General features: G+C 40.1%; 1 protein-coding gene across 2 annotated transcripts in view; it reads right to left on the reverse strand.

The window, feature by feature from the left end:
- LOC132399901 (peroxidasin homolog) overlaps positions 1-19142 on the reverse strand; it is a 479222-nt gene that overhangs the window by 322796 nt on the left and 137284 nt on the right. For both annotated transcript variants that reach the window (XM_059980804.1, XM_059980814.1), the window contains exon 2: positions 11736-11807. In XM_059980804.1, coding sequence (XP_059836787.1) covers positions 11736-11807 — 72 coding nt within the window. The remainder of the gene's footprint in view (positions 1-11735; positions 11808-19142) is intronic.

The following is a 19142-nucleotide window of genomic DNA, read 5'->3' on the forward strand; positions in this document are numbered from 1 at the left end:
CCCAGGAGATTGAACTAACTGCTGCATTTAGTAATGAGCTTCTCCCAATAAATGCCACATACAGTGATATGGCATAGATCTCATTGAATTGTTAAAGAAATATCTTGTTTGCTACCTTAATTAAGGCTTGAGCCACTGAACTGATACAATGATGAATTCACGTAAAAGGTACAACCTATTAATGCTCTTTTGCAATTTCAAGAGATTGTATCTGATCTTGAAACATCTGCACCATACTGTGTGCAATAGTAGAGGGAACTAATTTAACTGCCTATATGAAACAAACACTACAAAAAAAATGCATCTGGGAATATTTTCTTTTAACTTAATGATGCTTTAACGACATTCACATGAACAAATATTCAGAAACATTTAATCATAAATTGACTTCAAATTTAAATACAATTTCTCAAAAAGAAAGAAATTACTTCATAAGCTTCCAGTAAACTGATGTACACAAATTGTTTGGAAATCAGGCACACAGCTTCTACACACATTCTACACTTGTCAAATGCAAGATTTCTTTGGGAGGCAAGGAGAGTACATGAAAGAAATTGTATAATATCAGATAAATTTCTATTGTAGAATATTGCTGAAACTAAGTTAAGGCCTCTGAACATGTTCTGACACCAGTGACATTATGTGGTATAATAGCCCCCAAATAATTTACTTCTGCAGCCACTTGCTTTGTGCCTAAGTGGCATGGTAGATGTCATGTGTTCATTGCTTCCGTCTGCATTCTGATTTCTCAAGGCTGGTAAAAGAGATCTAACTCTGGGCTTAACCAGGACAATCAAACTGCTTCCCAGCACCACTGTCTGGGAATAATCTTGAAGGTGATTAAATCTCACCAAAAGATGTGCATGTTTTACATTCATAGATCACAATATTCCACAGCTTTTCATTGTTTTATTTGGAGCAAATTATTTCACCTACCATGATAATGTGTGATATTACTGCGCAATTGAATCTCTATTTAAGCTGGACCACACCACACATATACTAACCCAACCCCACCTCCCATAAAATTTCAGTTTCCTAACTAATACCTCATAGCCCTATGAGATTTATTGTACTGAAAGCCTCCATTCCAAAACCCAGCTGTGAGGTGTGGTGACCAGCTCTTAGACAGTGGATCCACAAATCTTATCCCTTTGACAGCCAACACAACCTTTGACAACTTGCCACCAAAGACACTTCTATTTTAAAGATGTCCCTTATATTGAGAGACATTCACATCAATTTTAAATGGAGCTAATTAATTCCAAAAGCTAACAATTTAAAACAATTAAAAAATGAAATAAGCTGCCTATATGGTAATTAAAACAAAAAAAAACAAAAGGCAGTCTAGACAAAAGACATTTAAACTTATTCCTGAAAGCAAAGATTTATGACCCTAGTCCAGGGGTCAGCAACCTTTACCACTGAAAGAGCCACTTGGACCCGTTTCCCACAGAAAAGAAAACACTGGGAGCCGCAAAACCCGTTTGACATTTAAAATGAAATAACACTGCATACAATGTTTTTTTTTTGCCTTTATGCTATGTATAAACAAACTGTAATGTGTTGCATTTATGAAATTGATGAACTCCTGCAGAGAAAACGAAATTACATTTCTGCATGCAACAAAAACATTTTGAACTCCGAAAAAAAGACGTTGGGTTGAAGGTTACTTTTAAGTAAAATACTCAACGTCTATTTGAGTCCTTCTTTTATTTATGAAAAACGCTGAACTTAAATTTTCCGCCAGCAGCAAACCAAAAATAACGTCAGCCAGCTGTCAACCTGAAAAATCAAAGGACTATTTCACTGAACAATGAAAAAATATGAATATTCCTAAAATAATAGGCAATTAAAATATGTATCATACTTGGTTAATGGGATTTCTGCTCCTGGACCTCAGCGCACAGCATCTGCACATCAGGGCTGTATGATGTCACCTTCATCTTTACACAGGATCGCAAGCTGTCATCTGTGAGGCGTGCACGATGTTTGTTTTTAATAAAGTTCATGTTGGAGAACACCTGCTCACATACATATGTGGATCCAAAGATCGACAGTACTCCAAGCGCATACTTTTTAATGTTTACATAAATGTCGGGGATAACATTCCATGTTTCGAACACAAGTTTGTCCGGTTTAGGGAGATTTTCAATACCACTCCATTTGTGATTCTGAGCAAGAACGGCCTTCTGACGGGCAACATCTTCAAGGTCTGCTGTCAAGCGTCTAAACTTGGACACCCATATGTCTTTGTCGGCTATTTCGGCCAGTTCCATCTCAAGATCAGGTTTACTCACACCTGCCAATGCAGTCGTATTCAGTAGAGATGAATCGATGCTTGGGGGAGTGACCGGGAAGGATAATGTGTTTTTTCCCTCTCTGAACTCACAGAAGCGTTTCCCAAACGATGTTTGCATTGCAATGATTGCAGAATGTAAATACTCCGAACTTCTCATGTCGTGACCTTGTTTGAACTCTCTCAAATTGGGGAAGTGAGACAAAGTGCCTTTCTGTCAATCTCTGGCAAGCACTGTCAACTTGCGCTCGAATGCCAAAACTCCTCCAACATGTGTAGGGCTGTACGTCCTTTCCCCTGAAGAACTGTGTTCAGCGTGTTCAGATGTGCTGTCATGTTTACCGTGAAGTGTAGCTTTTCCAGCCCTTTGCTGCCCAGGAAAGTTTTCACTTCTTCCAGACACGCGACAAAGCGTTTCAGCACCTCCCCTCTGGACAGCCACCGGACTTTGTTGTGCAGCAGATCAGAATATGCGCTTTCCAGCTCGTCCAGTAACAAACGGAATTGACGGTGATTTGCCATTATTTTATTGACAATCTGAATGACAACATCCATTACTTCTGTGCATTCCGGAGGAAATGTTTGAGCGCACAGTGCCTCATGGTGCAAGATGCAGTGAAAAATCAGCAGCTTTCTGTCCAGCGACTTCTGCAGTAAAGCCACAATTCCCTTGTGCGTTCCCGTCATATTCGGTGCCCCATCAGTAGCTACTGACACCAGGTGGGTGGTCTTTATTCCTTTGGCTCTTAAACAATTCAAGAGAGCCTCACAGATGTCCTCCCCCCGTGTTTGGTCTTTTAGAGGTATCAACTCAATCAGTTCATCCTGTGGCCCGGCAGAGTTTACATACCGGCAGAACAACGCTATTTGTTCAATATCACCTTTGTCTTGAGACTCGTCACAGGCAATCGAGTAGGCCACAGCTGAATTGATGACTTTAATTTGCTGTCTTGTGATGTCTTCTGCCATTTTTATGGTTCTGTCTTTGACAGTCTTTGCAGAGAGGGGCATATCCCTGATTTTCTGCACAATTTCACTCTTGTTTTTAAAGTCCGTGAATAGATGTTCTGAAATCTTAATGAAAGATTCTTTTATATATTCACCATCTGTAAACTGCTTCCCGTGCCTGACTATTTCCTGAGCGGCAATATAACTAGCGTATGTCGTTGGTTTTCCGGACTTCATCCATTGCTTGAAATGATTTTTGCTCAGATCAACCTTCCGCATCAGTTCCGAAACGACTTTTTCTCTCTCATCTCCATCCGGATATTTTTGAGCAAAGGCTGCGTGTTTATTCTGGAAAAGTCTTGCGATTTTTGACTATTTGTTGTTTGGTAGTTTCTCATTGCACATTAAGCATACCGGTAAACCAGTCTCGTCAGCAGTGAAAGCAAATGAATCTGTCCACTTATCAGTAAACGTTCTGTTTTCTTCAGTCACTTTTCTTTTTTTAGAATTCTCCATAGTTGGCCTACCTTGGATCGAAAAATTAAAGAAATCGCGCACTGACGGGTGTCAGGTATTGGCAGTGGTGACGTATATTAATAGCGATAAAAACACGTTGTAGCGGTGTGCTCACGCAGTCAGTAAACTGCAGTCGAATAACTTTATTTGAACTAAACAGCCTTGCTTTTAAGCCTCCCTCAACCTGGCCCCCATGGGCGTGGATGCTGCAAAAGACCAATTATTTCCCAAAGCAACAGGGAGCCGCAACACAGAGGTAAAAGAGCCACATGTGGCTCCGGAGCCGCGGGTTGCCGACCCCCGCCCTAGTCAAATGAATGGGGTTGCTGCCTTCTCCAGCCGAAGTATTACTTATATTCCAGTCTGGATGAGATGTGAATCAACTCCTCAGCTTAATAAACTCTGAAATTAGTACTGAGCATAGTGCCTAGCATATTCCCAGCTTTTGTCTTGTAGTATGCAGAACTAAAAATGAAGATGAGCTGAATAATCAAAAGCTTGATCTGTTCCATAGAATTACATCAAAACTGAAATCATAATGATCTGGATAATTACCTTAACAAATTGTACAACTTCATATTTTTGGTATCATATGATATTCCACCGCACCATTTTACATATCTTAATTAAAATTCAGAAATTTGGTAACAACATGTAACTGATGTGATTCTAATTTGGATTGATTCTTTCAAATGTAATTGCTCAGAGTAGTTTGATTAAGAGCTTGACAAACATAACAAAGTCAATAAAAAGAAGGTAATGTACTGTAAGAGAATACAAGAATGTGGAAATATACCCACTAAAACTTAAAAGCAAAATGCATATCCAACCAAGACACGGGAACATATACAATATGAAAAGATTTACCAAACTGGTTTCATATAATCAAATTAACCCAGAAATTCACCTGACATACAGTGTCTATAAAAAGTATTCACCTCCCTTGGAAGTTTTATGCTTATTGCTTTAATCATTGAATCACGGTGGTTTTAATTTGGTTTTTTTGACACTGATCAACAGAAAAGACTCTTGTGTCAAAGTAAAAACAAATTTCTACAAGTTGGTATAAATGTATTACAATTATTAACCACAAAATAATTGATTGCAAAATTACTCACCCCCTTCAAGTCAGTATTTAGTAGATGCCCCTTTGGCTGCAGTTACAGCCTTGGGGTCTGTGTGAGTAGGTCTCCAACAGCTTTGCATATCTGGACACTAATTTTTCCACAATTCTTCTTTACAAAACTGCTCAAGATTTGTCAGATTGCGTGAGCATTGTGACTGAACAGCCCTTATCAAGTCCACCTTCAAATTCTGAATTGGATTGAGGTCTAGACTCCAAATTGGCCACTAACTTTGTTACATTAACTTTGTTGTTAAGACATTCCTGTTTAGCTTTGGTTTTAAGTTTGGAGTCATTGCCGTGCTTAAAAAAAAATGATTTTCTCCCTAGGCACAGTTCTCTTGCAGACTGCATCAGGTTTTGCTCCAGGATTTCCCTGTATTTTGCTGTATTCATTTTACCCTCTACCTTCACAAGCCTCCCAGGGCCTGGTGCAATGAAGCATCCCCACAGCAAGATTCAGCCACCACCATGCTTCACAGTAGGGGTAGTGTGTTTTTAATGATGTGCAGTGTTTGGTTTACACCAAATATAGTTAGTCTGATGGCCAAAAAAGTTCAATTTTGGTTTCATCAGACAGTAGAATCTTCTTCCAACTGACTTCAGAGTCTCCCACATGCCCTCTGAAAAACTCAAGCCAAGATATCATGTGAATTCCCCCCACAGGGGCTTTCTCTTTACCACTCTACCATAAAGCAAAAACTGGTGAATCACCCAGGCAACAGCTGTTACCTCTCCCATCTCAGCCACTGAAGCTTGCAATTGCTCCAGAGTTGTCATAGGTCTCTTGGTGGCTTCCAGCACTCAACCCTTTCTTGTACAGGAACTCCGTTTTTGAGAAGAGCCTGCTCTAGGCAGATTTACAGCTGTGTTATATTCTTTCCATTTCTTGATTGACTTAACTGTACTCCAAGGGATATTCAGTGACTTGGAAATTTTCTTGGATTCATCTCCTGATTTGTGCTTTTCAACAACCTTTTCACAGAGTTGCTTAAAGTATTCTTCTATCTTCACAGCGTCGCTTTTGCCAGGTTACTGACCCAGCAGCAGTTGGCCCTTCCAGATACAAGTGTATTCTTACTGCAATCAATTGTAACACACTGACTGCACACAGGTGATCACTAATTATAGCTAAAACCAATTGGCTGCACCAGTGATGATTTGGTGTGTCATATTAAAGGGAGTGAATACTTATGCAATCAATGATTTTGTGTTTTATATTTGTAATTAGTTTAGATCACTTTGAAAAGGAAGTTTTTTTTTTCTGTTGATGGCTGTTAGAAAACAGCCTAATTTAATCCACTGTGATTCAATGTTGTAAAGCAATATAACATGAAAACTTCTTAGATGGGGGGCGGTGAATACTTTTTATAGGCACTGTAGCACAGGCATTTACTGCTTTCCTACCTGTCACACATTCGTAACCATAAGGAAGTCTCCAATCAGGAAACCATGTTGATTGTAAATCTCACAGAAATGCCCTGATAGGTAGTGATACCACAAGCTGAACCAACTGTCATGCACGTCTCTGGAATTCATAAACTTTTAGACACTGCTAAAAATGAAATTCATAACAAAAATGTTCAGAATTGATTATTTATAAACACAAAAACAATTTAACTCATCAGAAAATATCTAAATACTATAAAAATAAATTTAAATACATTTAATACTTTAAAAAGTGTAACTTAACTCAATGACTTTCAGCAAATATGTAAAATTACTCAAAACTTACCTCAGCTCTCTTTCAACCTTTCAAGTCATCAAGTCACTTTTTATTGTTATTTTGACTGTAACTGCTGGTACAGTACACAGTAAAAATGAAGAACACGCACAAAATGCTGGTTGTACACAGCAGACCAGGCAGCATCTATAGGGAGAAGCACTGCCGTGTTGTACCAGCATTTTGTGTGTGTTGTTTGAATTTACAGCATCTGCAGATTTTCTCGTGTTTCCACAGTAAAAACGAGACAGTTTTTCAGGACCATGGTGCTACATGAAACAGTACAAAAACTACACTGAACTATATATAAACAACACAGAAAAAAAACTACGCTAGACTACAGAACTACCCAGGACTGCATAAAGTGCACAGAACAGGCATTACAATGAATAATGAACAAGACAATAGGTACAGTACAGGGCAGTAAATTGGTGTCAATCCAGATCTGAGTATTGAGGAGTCTGATGGCTTGGGGTAAGTCATAGTCTGGTCGTGAGAGCCCGAATGCTTTGGTGCCTTTTCACAGATGGCAGTCGGAAGAAGAGTTTGTATGAGTAGTGCGTGGGGTCCTTCATAATGCTGTTTGCTTTGCAGACGCAAGCGTGTATTGTAAATGTCTGCAATGGCAGGAAGAGAGATCCCTATGATCTTCTCAGCTGACCTCACTATCCATAGAATGTAGAATTGTAGAATATGATGAGGATTGGGGGGGGGGTGGGAGATGGACTTTCCTCAGCCTTCGCAGAAAGTAGAGACGCTGCTGGGCTTTCTTTGCTATGATCTCTACCGAGGAGCCGTCAATGTTCAGTGGAGAGTGGTTGCTCCGTGCCCTCCTGAAGTCAACAACCATCTCTTTTGTTTTGTTCACATTCAGAGACAGGTTGTTGGCTCTGCACCACTCTGTTAGTCACTGCACCTCCTCTCTGTAAGCTGACTCGTCGTTCTTGCCGATGAGACCCACCACGGTCGTGTCAGCGGCTAACTTGATGATGGGGTTCGAGCTGTGTGTTGCAGCACAGTCATGGATCAGCAGAGTGAACAGCAGTGGACTGAGCACACAACCCTGGGGGGCCCCCTTTGCTCAGTGTGATGGTGTTGGAGATGCTGCCTCCGATCATTTATTTTGCCAATTCCAAAGTGGCCAAGACAAGACGGACAGGAATCGTTATCGGCTCCCACTCTGGCGTTGAAGTCACCAAGGAGAACGACGTGCTCATTACTGGGAATGTTCCTGACAGCAGCTTCTAATTTGTCATAGAACATGTCTTTTGCCTCAGAAGTGGAGTTCAATGTAGGGGTATACACACTGACGAGAGATACTGGGCCGTGACTGGTGTGTAGGCGGAGAGTCATAAGTCGTTCTGATCCATTTTCTGGTGTGTGTGTGTGTGTGTGTGTGTGTGTGTGTGTGTGTGTGTGTGTGTGTGTGTGTGTGTGTGTGTGTGTGTGTGTGTGTGGTCTCCGTCGGTCACGGTCGACCATAGGTACTGCACCTCTGGTAGTCACCTGGAGTGCCCTCTCCAGGGTGCAAGTCAGGGCAGAACTGATATGGAGGTCCGTCTGTTGCCCATGCAGTGGGACCCCCTCTCCATGCTGACGACAGGTCCAAAGGAACGACGAAAGTCCATACAGTTTGCTGCCAGCAGCATCGCAGGAGTTGCCGTGCCGATGCTGGGTACAGCAGTCAGCCGCCTTCGGGACTCCGACTCCGGATTCTTCCTCAGGGTTTACTCCCGAAGCCTTTCCCGTGAGCGGGTACAGCCACAAGGTAGCGGAAGTTTGAAATCAGAGATTTCCCTCTCCTAGCTGAGCTACCATCCATGCTTAACGAGCCCCATCTGCCCTGAGCGACTGGTTTTAAGGTGCCGTTGGCCCGCCTTTGCCCCTTCTCCTGTCAGTGAGAACAGCTCCACCGGGTATAAGAACTATGCCACACATGAAGGCCAGGAGTTGGGCTTGGTTGTCAGAGGCTGCTTGAGATGCACGTCACGAAGAGCATTTGTTTAGCAGTGGGAGCTCGTCCCCACCACCACCCTTCGGCAATGACTACCTTTGGAGAAACCTAGCACTATGCAACTGGATTCACTGAGGAGACCAGCTTCACAATACAGCTAAACTTGGTAGTTAACTGAACAGAAGCTTGCAAATGCTAGTTTGGAAATCCTGAAATTCCTCACAGTTAAGGAGGTTAATACCAGAAGTTCTGTATGGAGCTATTGCCTTACTGGCAGAGATTGCAGGCCAACATCAGCATCAGAGCAGATGGAGCATTTAACTGCTGAGCTTACAATACTAAAAGCGGATCGGTTAAAAATCAGTGTGGGTGCTCCTTAAATATTATGATAGTATCTGTTTCCACCAGATCTTCAGAGAGCACATTCCAGACTCTAACCACTCAAGGATTCAAAGTACATTTATTACCAAAGTACGTATAATTATAGAATCTTGATAGTCTTCTGCTTATAGGCTGCTACAAAGTAATAAACAGGGGAATACCCAATTAAAAACAGAACATCACTAAATGTACAGAGAGAGGGGGAAAAAGCACAAATTATACAAACAATAAAAGAAAGCAACAGCATTCCAAACAAAATTGAGCCCATTCACTGGAATCCTGGAGCAGCCAGAGTAGGCCCCTAGCCTCTGTCTCACTTCATCATGGAACAGGGCAAATCACCGCAAAGTTCACAGACATGAAGTGCGTAGAAACCAGAGCAGTCTCACAGCTTCGGCACTGTGGAGAGAGGAGTGAACATCGCAGAAGAGCAAGCAGAATCGGCCCAACCCTTGCCTCTGGCCGCAATGCACGCCTTTCCAGTCTATCTGGGCTGGCGTTTAAATCATCCACACACCGGATCATGCCACGCACTGGGACCCAGACTCTGCCAGTGATACACTCAGGGCCTAGACCTCACCAACCAGCCCAAAGCCATTCTTGCCCTTTCTAATTTGTCTTGGTGTTTAAATAGATCCAATCTCACTCCTGGTTTATGTGGATGGGCACCAAAAATGCTCTGCCTCGACTCCTCTCTGAATCGCTTGCTCCAACTCCATCTCCGACTTGCCCAGTTCAGCTGTTGCCCAGTTCAGTGGCACCATCTTAAACTGGAAGTACTTTTCACTCTCTGTGAAAAGTAATTCCTCCTCAGATATCCTCTAAGCCTCCTGGCTCTCATCTTCAATATCACCATTCTTGATTTGACATCACCACTGGAAAAAAGATTTTCCTATATAACCTATCTATACTCTTCATAACTTTATACATGTCTATCAGGTTACTCTTTGACATCCTCGCCTCCAAGAATTTAAGCTCAGTTTCTCCTTCTAATTGCAATACTGTAATATGGACATCATCCGGGTGAATCTCCTCAGCACTCTTTCCATTGCAATAACTGTAAGGTAGCATTTATGAATGTTAATTCACCTTTAAAAATCATATGATATGACCTTTGATATATTATTCTACTGCTATTGATTGTGTGTTTCCTGCCTTTTATAAACGATATCTGTTTGATAGATCTGATATTGTTCTTACCCTAGTGAACAATAATATAAAATAAACTGCAGGCAGCAAAGCTGAGTTGCAATTACTGGGGGGGTGGGGGGAATAGGATAAGGCAATCAGCTGGGATTTCCTTTCACAAACCAGCTTGTAATAACATGAAATTATTTTGGCTAATTGGATGTTAAAACTATCTGCATTTCCATTTCAGGGCAGATTTTCTCACTCATGGTAGATTGGTTTGCTTTTTCTCCTACAATTGCAAGAGAATTTTCAAAAGGGCTGACACTTGATTTCTTGCTGAATCTTCCTACTTTTTAGCTTTCTTCCTTTTTTCTCCTAGGATTATGTGGAGGATGTGATACTGTGTCAAGGGGCACACGGATGATAGAATGCAGGGCCACGTGGGAGGGAAGGATTAAAATGATCTTGGAGCAAGTTAGAAGGTCAGCGCAACATTCACCACTTTTCCAGTGTGGTCAAATATTCCCCTTTGGGCCAGTGTCAGATCTCCCTCTCACGTTTTACAGCACAGGTCGCACACAATACCTATGTTATACAGTAGGCTTGTGCAAGTACCAGGGAGATGAACAAAGGTGAACTCATTGGCACATGGATAACAAAATTCTCATATCTGAATTCTTACAAGCACATGGCTTCAGACTTTTTTACCCCAGAGAGGTGGAAGCATTGGCAGAGTGGGCAGAAAGGAAGTGGTCATACTGGTGAAAAAGTTGTGGATTTTATTTCACATTGACTTGGACTATATGCAAATAGGATGTTAAGTTCAGCTTGGGTTGTAGAGAATGTATACATTATGATGTATTACTTCATTCTGAAAGATTGGCCAGGGACAAGCGGGGAATCATTGGCAAGAGTATAAAGATTATGATGGAAATCAAATAACATTTTTCTAATATTGAACTGGGGAAAGTTGTGACTCACCCTATACTTGATCATATCAAACAATAAATCCAGAAGGGGGAAAGAGAGAAAAAATGGGGAAAACAGAGCTCGGATATAACAAGGTATACCTGCCACCTTAAGATCTATTAAAAAAATGAGACCAATTTTGCAAAGATTGTGCGAAAGCTGCCTGTATATCACCTGTGTGCTATCTTTACACCACTTCTAATGGCCAGATAACGTTTCTCATTGGTAGAGATTTAGGAGGAGGCTTTCCATCCACCTTCATAAGTATAGAGTAGAGAGCAGGGAAACAAGTAACACAAATAACAGACACTTTGATTATAGAATGACAAAAAGGACTGATTATATAGAATAAATCAGTCCATGTAGTTCATAAATATTAATTTACTGTGATTTTTCCTCTGATTGTCATTACCTTGACTCCTCATTTTTCTGTTAGTTATTATATTTTTGGTTTCCATATATATTGCCAAAATCAGTTTTATGCATTTCAACTGACAAATATATATTAAGAAGTCCTTTAATATGCCAACTGCAAACTCAGTATATTTTATATACTCAGTGTTCTGTGTGGTTTGAAGGACAGTGGAGCATTTTTAATTAGCTTTGACCAACATTAATTTATTCAGTTAATATGATTGAGTGACAGAAAGGATAAAATTAGGTAAATAAGCCATGAAAAGAAATCACTTACAATGTGTTCAGGTTCTTCTGCTTCTTAAAGGCTCCTGCAGGAATCTCTCTAATCCTGTTAAATCGCAGGTCCCTACAAGTAAAGAGTAAGATTGAGACATTGATCATTCGGAGTGCTTGGCTCCATGTCGAGAGCAAACTGATACAGTCCATGCCCAGATTACAGGTGCCCAACTTGTGGACGGCCTTAAATATGAACAACCCCACATAATATTAATAATTTCTGATATCTGATGTACATATACATGTTTGCTGCTTTAAATGGTAGAAATAATTTCCTCTCTGTCGGTCTGCCTGTCTCTCCATTTTTATTAATTGTTCTTTCTTATCAGTCATGTGATTTTTTTTATGCCATTCATTATACATACAATGGATATCAAATAACATTTGTGTATTTTCCATCTTCTGGACAAAATCTCATGGACAATCTCACTGGTTGTCCGCTCTGCTTTAAAGCATGTGGAGAACAGCAAAATATATGCCAGGCTGCAGTTTATTGATTGAAGTTCAGCGTTCAATACGATTATCCACTCAATATTGATCACCAAGCTTGTAAACTAGGTCTTTTACTTCCCTCTGTAAAAGGATTCTCAGTTTCCTCATTGTAGTTGATAGTCAGTCTGGATCAGTGATAACGTCCCCTCTCTATTCACAATCTATACTGGCGCACCACAGGGATGCATGCTTAGCACACTGCTATACCCTGTATACTCAAAACAGTGTAGCAAGTCACAGCTCAAGCATTAAATATAAACTTGCAGATGACACTACTGTTATTGGTAAAATCTCAGATACTGATAAGGACGTGTACGGGTATGAGATAGATCAGCTGATGTTGAGTGGTGTTGCAACAACAACCTTGCACTCAACGTCAGTAAGACCAAAGAACTGATTGTGGACTTCAGGAAGGGGAAGTCGATAGAAGACATACCAGTCCTCATTGGGGGTCAGTTGTGGAAAGGGTAAGTAGCTCCAGGTTTCTAGGTATATAAATCTCAGAGGTTCTGTCCTGGGGTCAACACATTAATGCAAACCAGCAGCTCTACTTCATGAGGAATTTAAAAGGATTTTGTATGTCACCAAAGGCTCATGCAAATTTCTGTAGATTTACAGTGGAGAGTATTCTGACTGTTTGCAACACCGGCTGGTCTGGAGGAACCAATGCACAGGAACACCAGAGGCAGCAGAGGGTCGTAGACTCCATCATAAACTTCCTTACCTTCAAGGACATCTTCGAGAGCTGCTGCTTCAGAAAGAAGGAACCCTTCCCATCTGAGATAGGCCCTCTTCTCATTACTATCATCAGGGAGGAGTTTGAGGATCTGAAGCCACACTCTATGACTCAGAAACAGCTTCCTCACCTCAGCCATCAGATTTCTGAACAGTCCATTAAACTACCTCATTATTCCTATTTTGGACTATTTACTCATTTTGTAATTTATAATAATTTTATGTCTTTGCACTGCACTGCTGCCAACAACATAACAAATTTGATGTCAAATAAAAAATATAATAAACCTGATTCTGACTCTGAGAAATGACATTTGTAAAAACAGAACCTGTTTGTTATTCAGGGATGTCCTGTAATAAGCTGATAAACAATGTTTCCAATGTACTATTTCCGATACATTTAATGTGAGAAGAGTCAGTCAAAGTGCTGTAATAAAGTAATTCCCTTCACACCATATTTTCCATGAATATCCACAATTACCAGAAGACTAAAATTGAAGATCCATGAATAAACATCATTTTCCTATGTTGCAATCTTTATGAATTACTTTTGATGTTGGAGTAGGAGTTAAGAGTCACTTGCATGGGATCAGCAATATTCAGGAGATAGTGCTGGGGTTTTCTCAACACGTACACCTAATACCATGAGCCCATATGAACTTCTTTCCAAATTGAAGGAATTCTGCTGATATTCTCTACCCTTTCGCCACGACTTACTTTAACAGCTTACTAATGCTTCCCAGTAGTTCCTCATTAAATTGTAGCCCAATGGTTTCTGATTCTGCTACTAAAATTCAGTGTGTCTGCATTCAAGAACACTATATCAAATTCTGGTAATTTAACAAATGTCTAAAATACTTAAAAGAATTGAGATTGCAAGCAGAAGCCTAATCCTGCATGCAAAAAAATTAATTTTAAAAACTGGAGACTTTGACATTAAATCTCATATAAAATTTTGCATTAAAGAGTATGTAACATTTTGAGTTAAAGAGTTATCGAGTATTGTAGTACAGAAATAGGCCCTTTGGCCCATCAAGCCCATTCTGACCATCAATTACCCACCTCTATTAATCCCATTCATCACCAATCAGCCTGTATCCTTCTATCCCTTTGTGAATCAAGTGCTCATCTGGGTACTTTTTAAATGTTGTGTATATCTGTCACCACAGTGCAAACTTAAACTATCCTTTGAATGAAAGACCTCCTCAGATCCCTTCTAAGACTCTTTCTCTTTCTCCTAAACCTATGTGCTCTAATTTTTGACACCTCTGCCATGAGCAAAAATATGTCACTCTCAACGCTACCTACCCCCATAATTTCATGTACCTCTTTGAAGCACCCTTCGGTTTTCTTCGTGCCCAGGAAAATAACCCCACTTTATGCAGCCCCTCCTGATTGCTGAAACATTTCATCCCAAGCAACATTCTACCAAGTCTCCTCTGCAGTGACGTTATGTCCTTCATCACATACAATCAAATACTCATTTAAATGACAACGTGGCTATTTTATAGTCTGGTCCTAACCTCACACTTTTATCTACAGACACTCCTACAGAGATTAGTGAACTCTGCAGGAACTATTGTCTGTTGTCGTAATAGATGAGACATCCAGCAGATCCTGTTGACCTTGACTCCAAATATCCAACATGCAAAACAGGCAGGCAAGATTCTGAGTTCATTAATAACTCAGAGTAAAGTCAAATATCAATACTGTGAATACAAAAGTGTCTTGCAAACAATATAAAAAGACATGAAATCATGCAACAACTAACCAGTAAGTATTAAAATTACATCTTATATTCCACTTTTCATTTTTCCAACAGTATTGATTTCATAAAAATCCCAAAGTATACAAAGAAACTTTAGAAAGACACGAGTAAGAAACATTATTGCTAAGTCTGCACTTACTGTAATTCCCAAGAACTTAATTCTGTTGAAATATGCATCAATATTTACAATGCTTCCCCAAGGACTTCTCTACGTCCTTTGTTTCATTTTGTGAAGAGTTTCACAGCCAGGCTGATGAAATGTTACCCAAGAGAAGGCTAGACAATAATAATTGCCATAGAATTCATATTATGAGACTAGTTACAGAATGAATTTGGCTATTTGTCCCTGGAAATTGCAAAGCATTGAAGTAAACAAGTTTGCAACCCCATTAAAATAATTGGTGTTAGAACTTGATACAAATGAGTTAGTTCCAGTCATTAGACTCTTTTGAATACTTAATAGCGCTCCATTCCTTTTCTCAAGTGACTTTATATATCCACTCTATAATTTGCGAATTGAGCTACAGTATTCTACAGGTGTTTGAACATTAGCTCAGTAAACACAAATATTTTTCAGTGCAACCTTTGATTTTTAAAGATAAAATTTCATGTATAACTTCCTAATATGGTTTATATGTGCTGATCCAGTGGATTTCCCCTCAACTATGATGGGTTTTCCCTCCATGAAGGTTTTAGTACGCAAAACCACTCTACCAGGACAAGGGTTTTAAAGGCAATGATTCAATATTTCCTCAATTGCTCTACGATTATTCCTTTAACAACATTGTTACTGAGGCATCTGCCAGTTGTCTACAGCAACCCGTAAGTGTCAATATTGCCTAGACTGGAATTATGAGCTACAGGCGTCACACTCAGCAAAATCTGATGAGGATAATATAGAAAGACTTCAAAATGACAGATTTTTGCCATTGTTACCTTATACTGATTAGCCCCCCACCGCCCTTCACAAAATTCTTACAAACTCCAAATCATTCAGTTAATCAGTAACTCCAATTATCCAAATCATTGAATACTGAAATCTGGCCATGATATGCAACCACCAGCTTCAGCTGGCAGTTACCAGAGGGATCTGAATGTAACCAAGCACACCAAGTCTTCAATCATAACTCTCAGGGTGATTGCCCAGCCAACTGGCTGACTCTCCTTGCTGGACTCCTCTTCAGCTGAAACAACGAAGACCAGTCACAATGCAGGAGTTCAATCCTGGCTCACGTGGCACGCAAGGCTTGGATTACCATCTGACTCTACTGGGCATGGTGCAACAATGTCACTGTCAGCTGGAACAAGGAGGTACACTTATTGCAGAAAGTATCCCATAAAGACAATAAAGAATGAGGTCAATTTTTCCAGCATTGTGGCGATATTTTGAAATGGATTTGGCAACTGATTTTGTGTTCAGTGATGTTCTTGTTCTGCTCTCTATTACATTTCATCAGTTAAATCTAATTAGTTGTGAGCGTTTGGGAGCTATTAGATGCTAGTTTCAGAGTAAATTGAAACTGGTGATGCTGTTGATGATCAGGATGGAGCAACATAAAAAGTTAAGATAACTATTTGATGTCTTTAAACATATTACTACCTTATTGTCTGATTCAGGTGCAAATACCCGATGGAGAAAAATTTCTAAATTTACTCTTTCTCCGCATGAGATAGTTAAAATCAAAATGGCTGGCTCCTGAGAACAGCTCAACAAGGAATGTGAACCATATGCCAAGTAGGAAAAGAATGGTGGAAATAGTGATTGCAAAAGCAGCATCAAGTTCCTCCAGGAGTTTAACTATTTCATGCAGCATTAGGCACAAAACTGCTGTCTAAGGATCTGATGGGTGTTACACTTGCACTAATTCTATACTAGAAGAGTGCTGCTCACAATGTATGATGAAGATTCTTCAACAATATCCAAGGAACATTGCTAAGCCTGCGTTCAGAAGCCTAACACTCACTGCAGGTATTTTACAAACTACTCTGCAAATGGCTACAGCCATTTTTTTTCAGTGAAGAAGATTGTATTTGGTTGTGAATGTTCAATCTGGAGACAAGGCCACATTCGTAGTTTTCTATTTGCCCGGCTGATTAGCTCCATTCAACCATGGAGATGGAATGTGATATTGTACTATGTATGACTGAGAGAAAAACAGGGACAATGACACAGAATTTCTTGTCACTGGTCTACATTGTGATCACATTATTTGTAGAATCCATTGCAAACTCATTCAAGTCCTGAAGAGTGTACACTTTTTAAGTATTCACAGAGAAGGACACATTTCTGAGGAAAGATACATTTCAGAAAGTTTCTCTTTAAGTCCTCCCGATGAATCAAAGGCATGTATGTGTATGCTCAAAAAAGGCTGTAAATAATGTTAATAATGTCCTCTGAACATTTGGATCTGACACCCACTGAAGATATTGTCTATTGTCCTTCAAACAGATAATATCATGCTGAATTTGAGGTGTGTATTTGAGGCCACTAGGAGAGGAGAACTGAAGAAAGTCTTAACTTTCTCTACGGTCGACTGGATAAAAATGTTTCTGTAGTTCCCACATCAGCATCAAATTTTGTAAAATTGTATCCACTACTACTTCCTAAGACTCAATTACGTATGAGCATGACCTCTACACTTTGAAATAATGAATTTAAAAAGGATCAGTAACATGCAAAATGAACAAGTACTCACACCTGTATCAAATAACTGCACAATAATAATGCATGTTTGATTTTTAAATTGCCATGTGATATGAAAAGAGTGGTAAATCATTTAAAAATAAAGATCTTGGTTTTGCTGAGAACATTTTGAATTTATTGGAGATGAACATTTGGAAAACTATAGCTTAATTAAGGACCATCAGCATGGCTTTGTGCAGAGCAAATCATGTCTTACTAACTTCATTGTATTTTTTGATGAGCTGCAAACAGTGATTGATGAAGGTAGAACTGTTGATGTCGTCTACAGGGATTTTAGTAAGGTCTTTGACAAGGTCCCTCATAGGAGGCTCATCTATAAGATTAAGACACACGGGATCAACATAGAAGTCATGTCTTACTAACTTGATTGAATTTTTTGATGTGTGCCAAAAATGATTGATGAAGGTAGTGGTTGATGGGACTTGTTCTGTCTGGAGGTCTGTGGCTAGTAGTGTTTCACAGGAATCAATGCTGGGACATCTATATAAATGACCTGATAAAAACATAGATGGATGGGTTAATAAATTTGCAGACAATGCAAAGATTGGTGGTGCTATGGAGGGTACAGAAGGCTAGCAAATCATGGATCAGTTGCAGAAATGGCAGATATTTATCCTGGCCAAATGTGAGGTGTTGCACTTTGGAAGATCAAACGTAAAGGGACAGTATACTGTAAATGGCAAATCTGTTAGCAGTGTTGATGTGCAGAAGGGTCATGCAGTCCATGCCCACAGCTCCCTGAAAGTGGCAGCGCAGGTTGACAGGATGGTATAGAAGATATACATCGTACTTTGCTTTATTAGTCAAGGAACTGAGTTCAAAAGTTAAGCAATTACTTTGCAGCTTTATCTAACTCTAGTTAGACTACATCTGTAGTATTGCATTGACTTCTAGTCACCCCATTATAAAAAGGATAAAGAGGTTTTGAAGAGGGTACAGAAGAGATTTGCCAGGAATGCTGCCTTGAAAGAGGATATGTGCTATAAGGAGAGGTTGAACAAGCTGTGTAGTTTTGCCTGGAGCGATTTAGGCTGATGCGAGATCTGCTGGAGGTTTATAAGATTATATGAAGAATAGATAGAGTAAACTACTTTTATTAGGATTGGAATCTCTAATATCAGAAGGCATGCATTTAAGACAAGAGAGGGTAGATACAAAGGAGATGTGAGGGTAAGTTTTTTTCACAGAGGGAGTGATGAGTGCCTGGAATGCAGTACCTGAGGTGTGGTGGAGGCAAATAGAATACAGGTGTTCAAGAGGCTCTTAGATGAGCATCGGAACACAGGGACAAACAGGAAATAGGAGGACATGGACATTGTGTGAGCAGAAGGGAACTGTTTATTTGGGCATTTGATTATTAATATAATTAGGTTGACATGACATTGTGGACTGTACATCCTATTCCTATGCTATACTGTTCCATGTTCTCAGTCGGCACCTGTATGTCTCAAGAGATAATGGTGTCTTTCTGATGGTTCTTGAGGTTGTAGACCTGGGGCTATCGGAGTGGCTGTCCAACCCCACTCTAGAGTGACAGCCTCTTTCACAGTGGCTTTCCCTCTGGTGAGAGAGTCAGTGGGGAAGGGTGTCAGTTTCAGGGGTATAGGTGGATAGCGGGATCAGGGGAATAGTGAATGGGGTAAGAGAACGTAATGGGGGGAGTGGTTCTGCATTGGGTGATCAGTTTTGGGGGAGAGGAGGTTCCA

Source organism: Hypanus sabinus, chromosome 1 (assembly GCF_030144855.1).
Source record: "Hypanus sabinus isolate sHypSab1 chromosome 1, sHypSab1.hap1, whole genome shotgun sequence".
In the NCBI taxonomy this organism is placed as follows: Eukaryota; Metazoa; Chordata; class Chondrichthyes; order Myliobatiformes; family Dasyatidae; genus Hypanus; species Hypanus sabinus.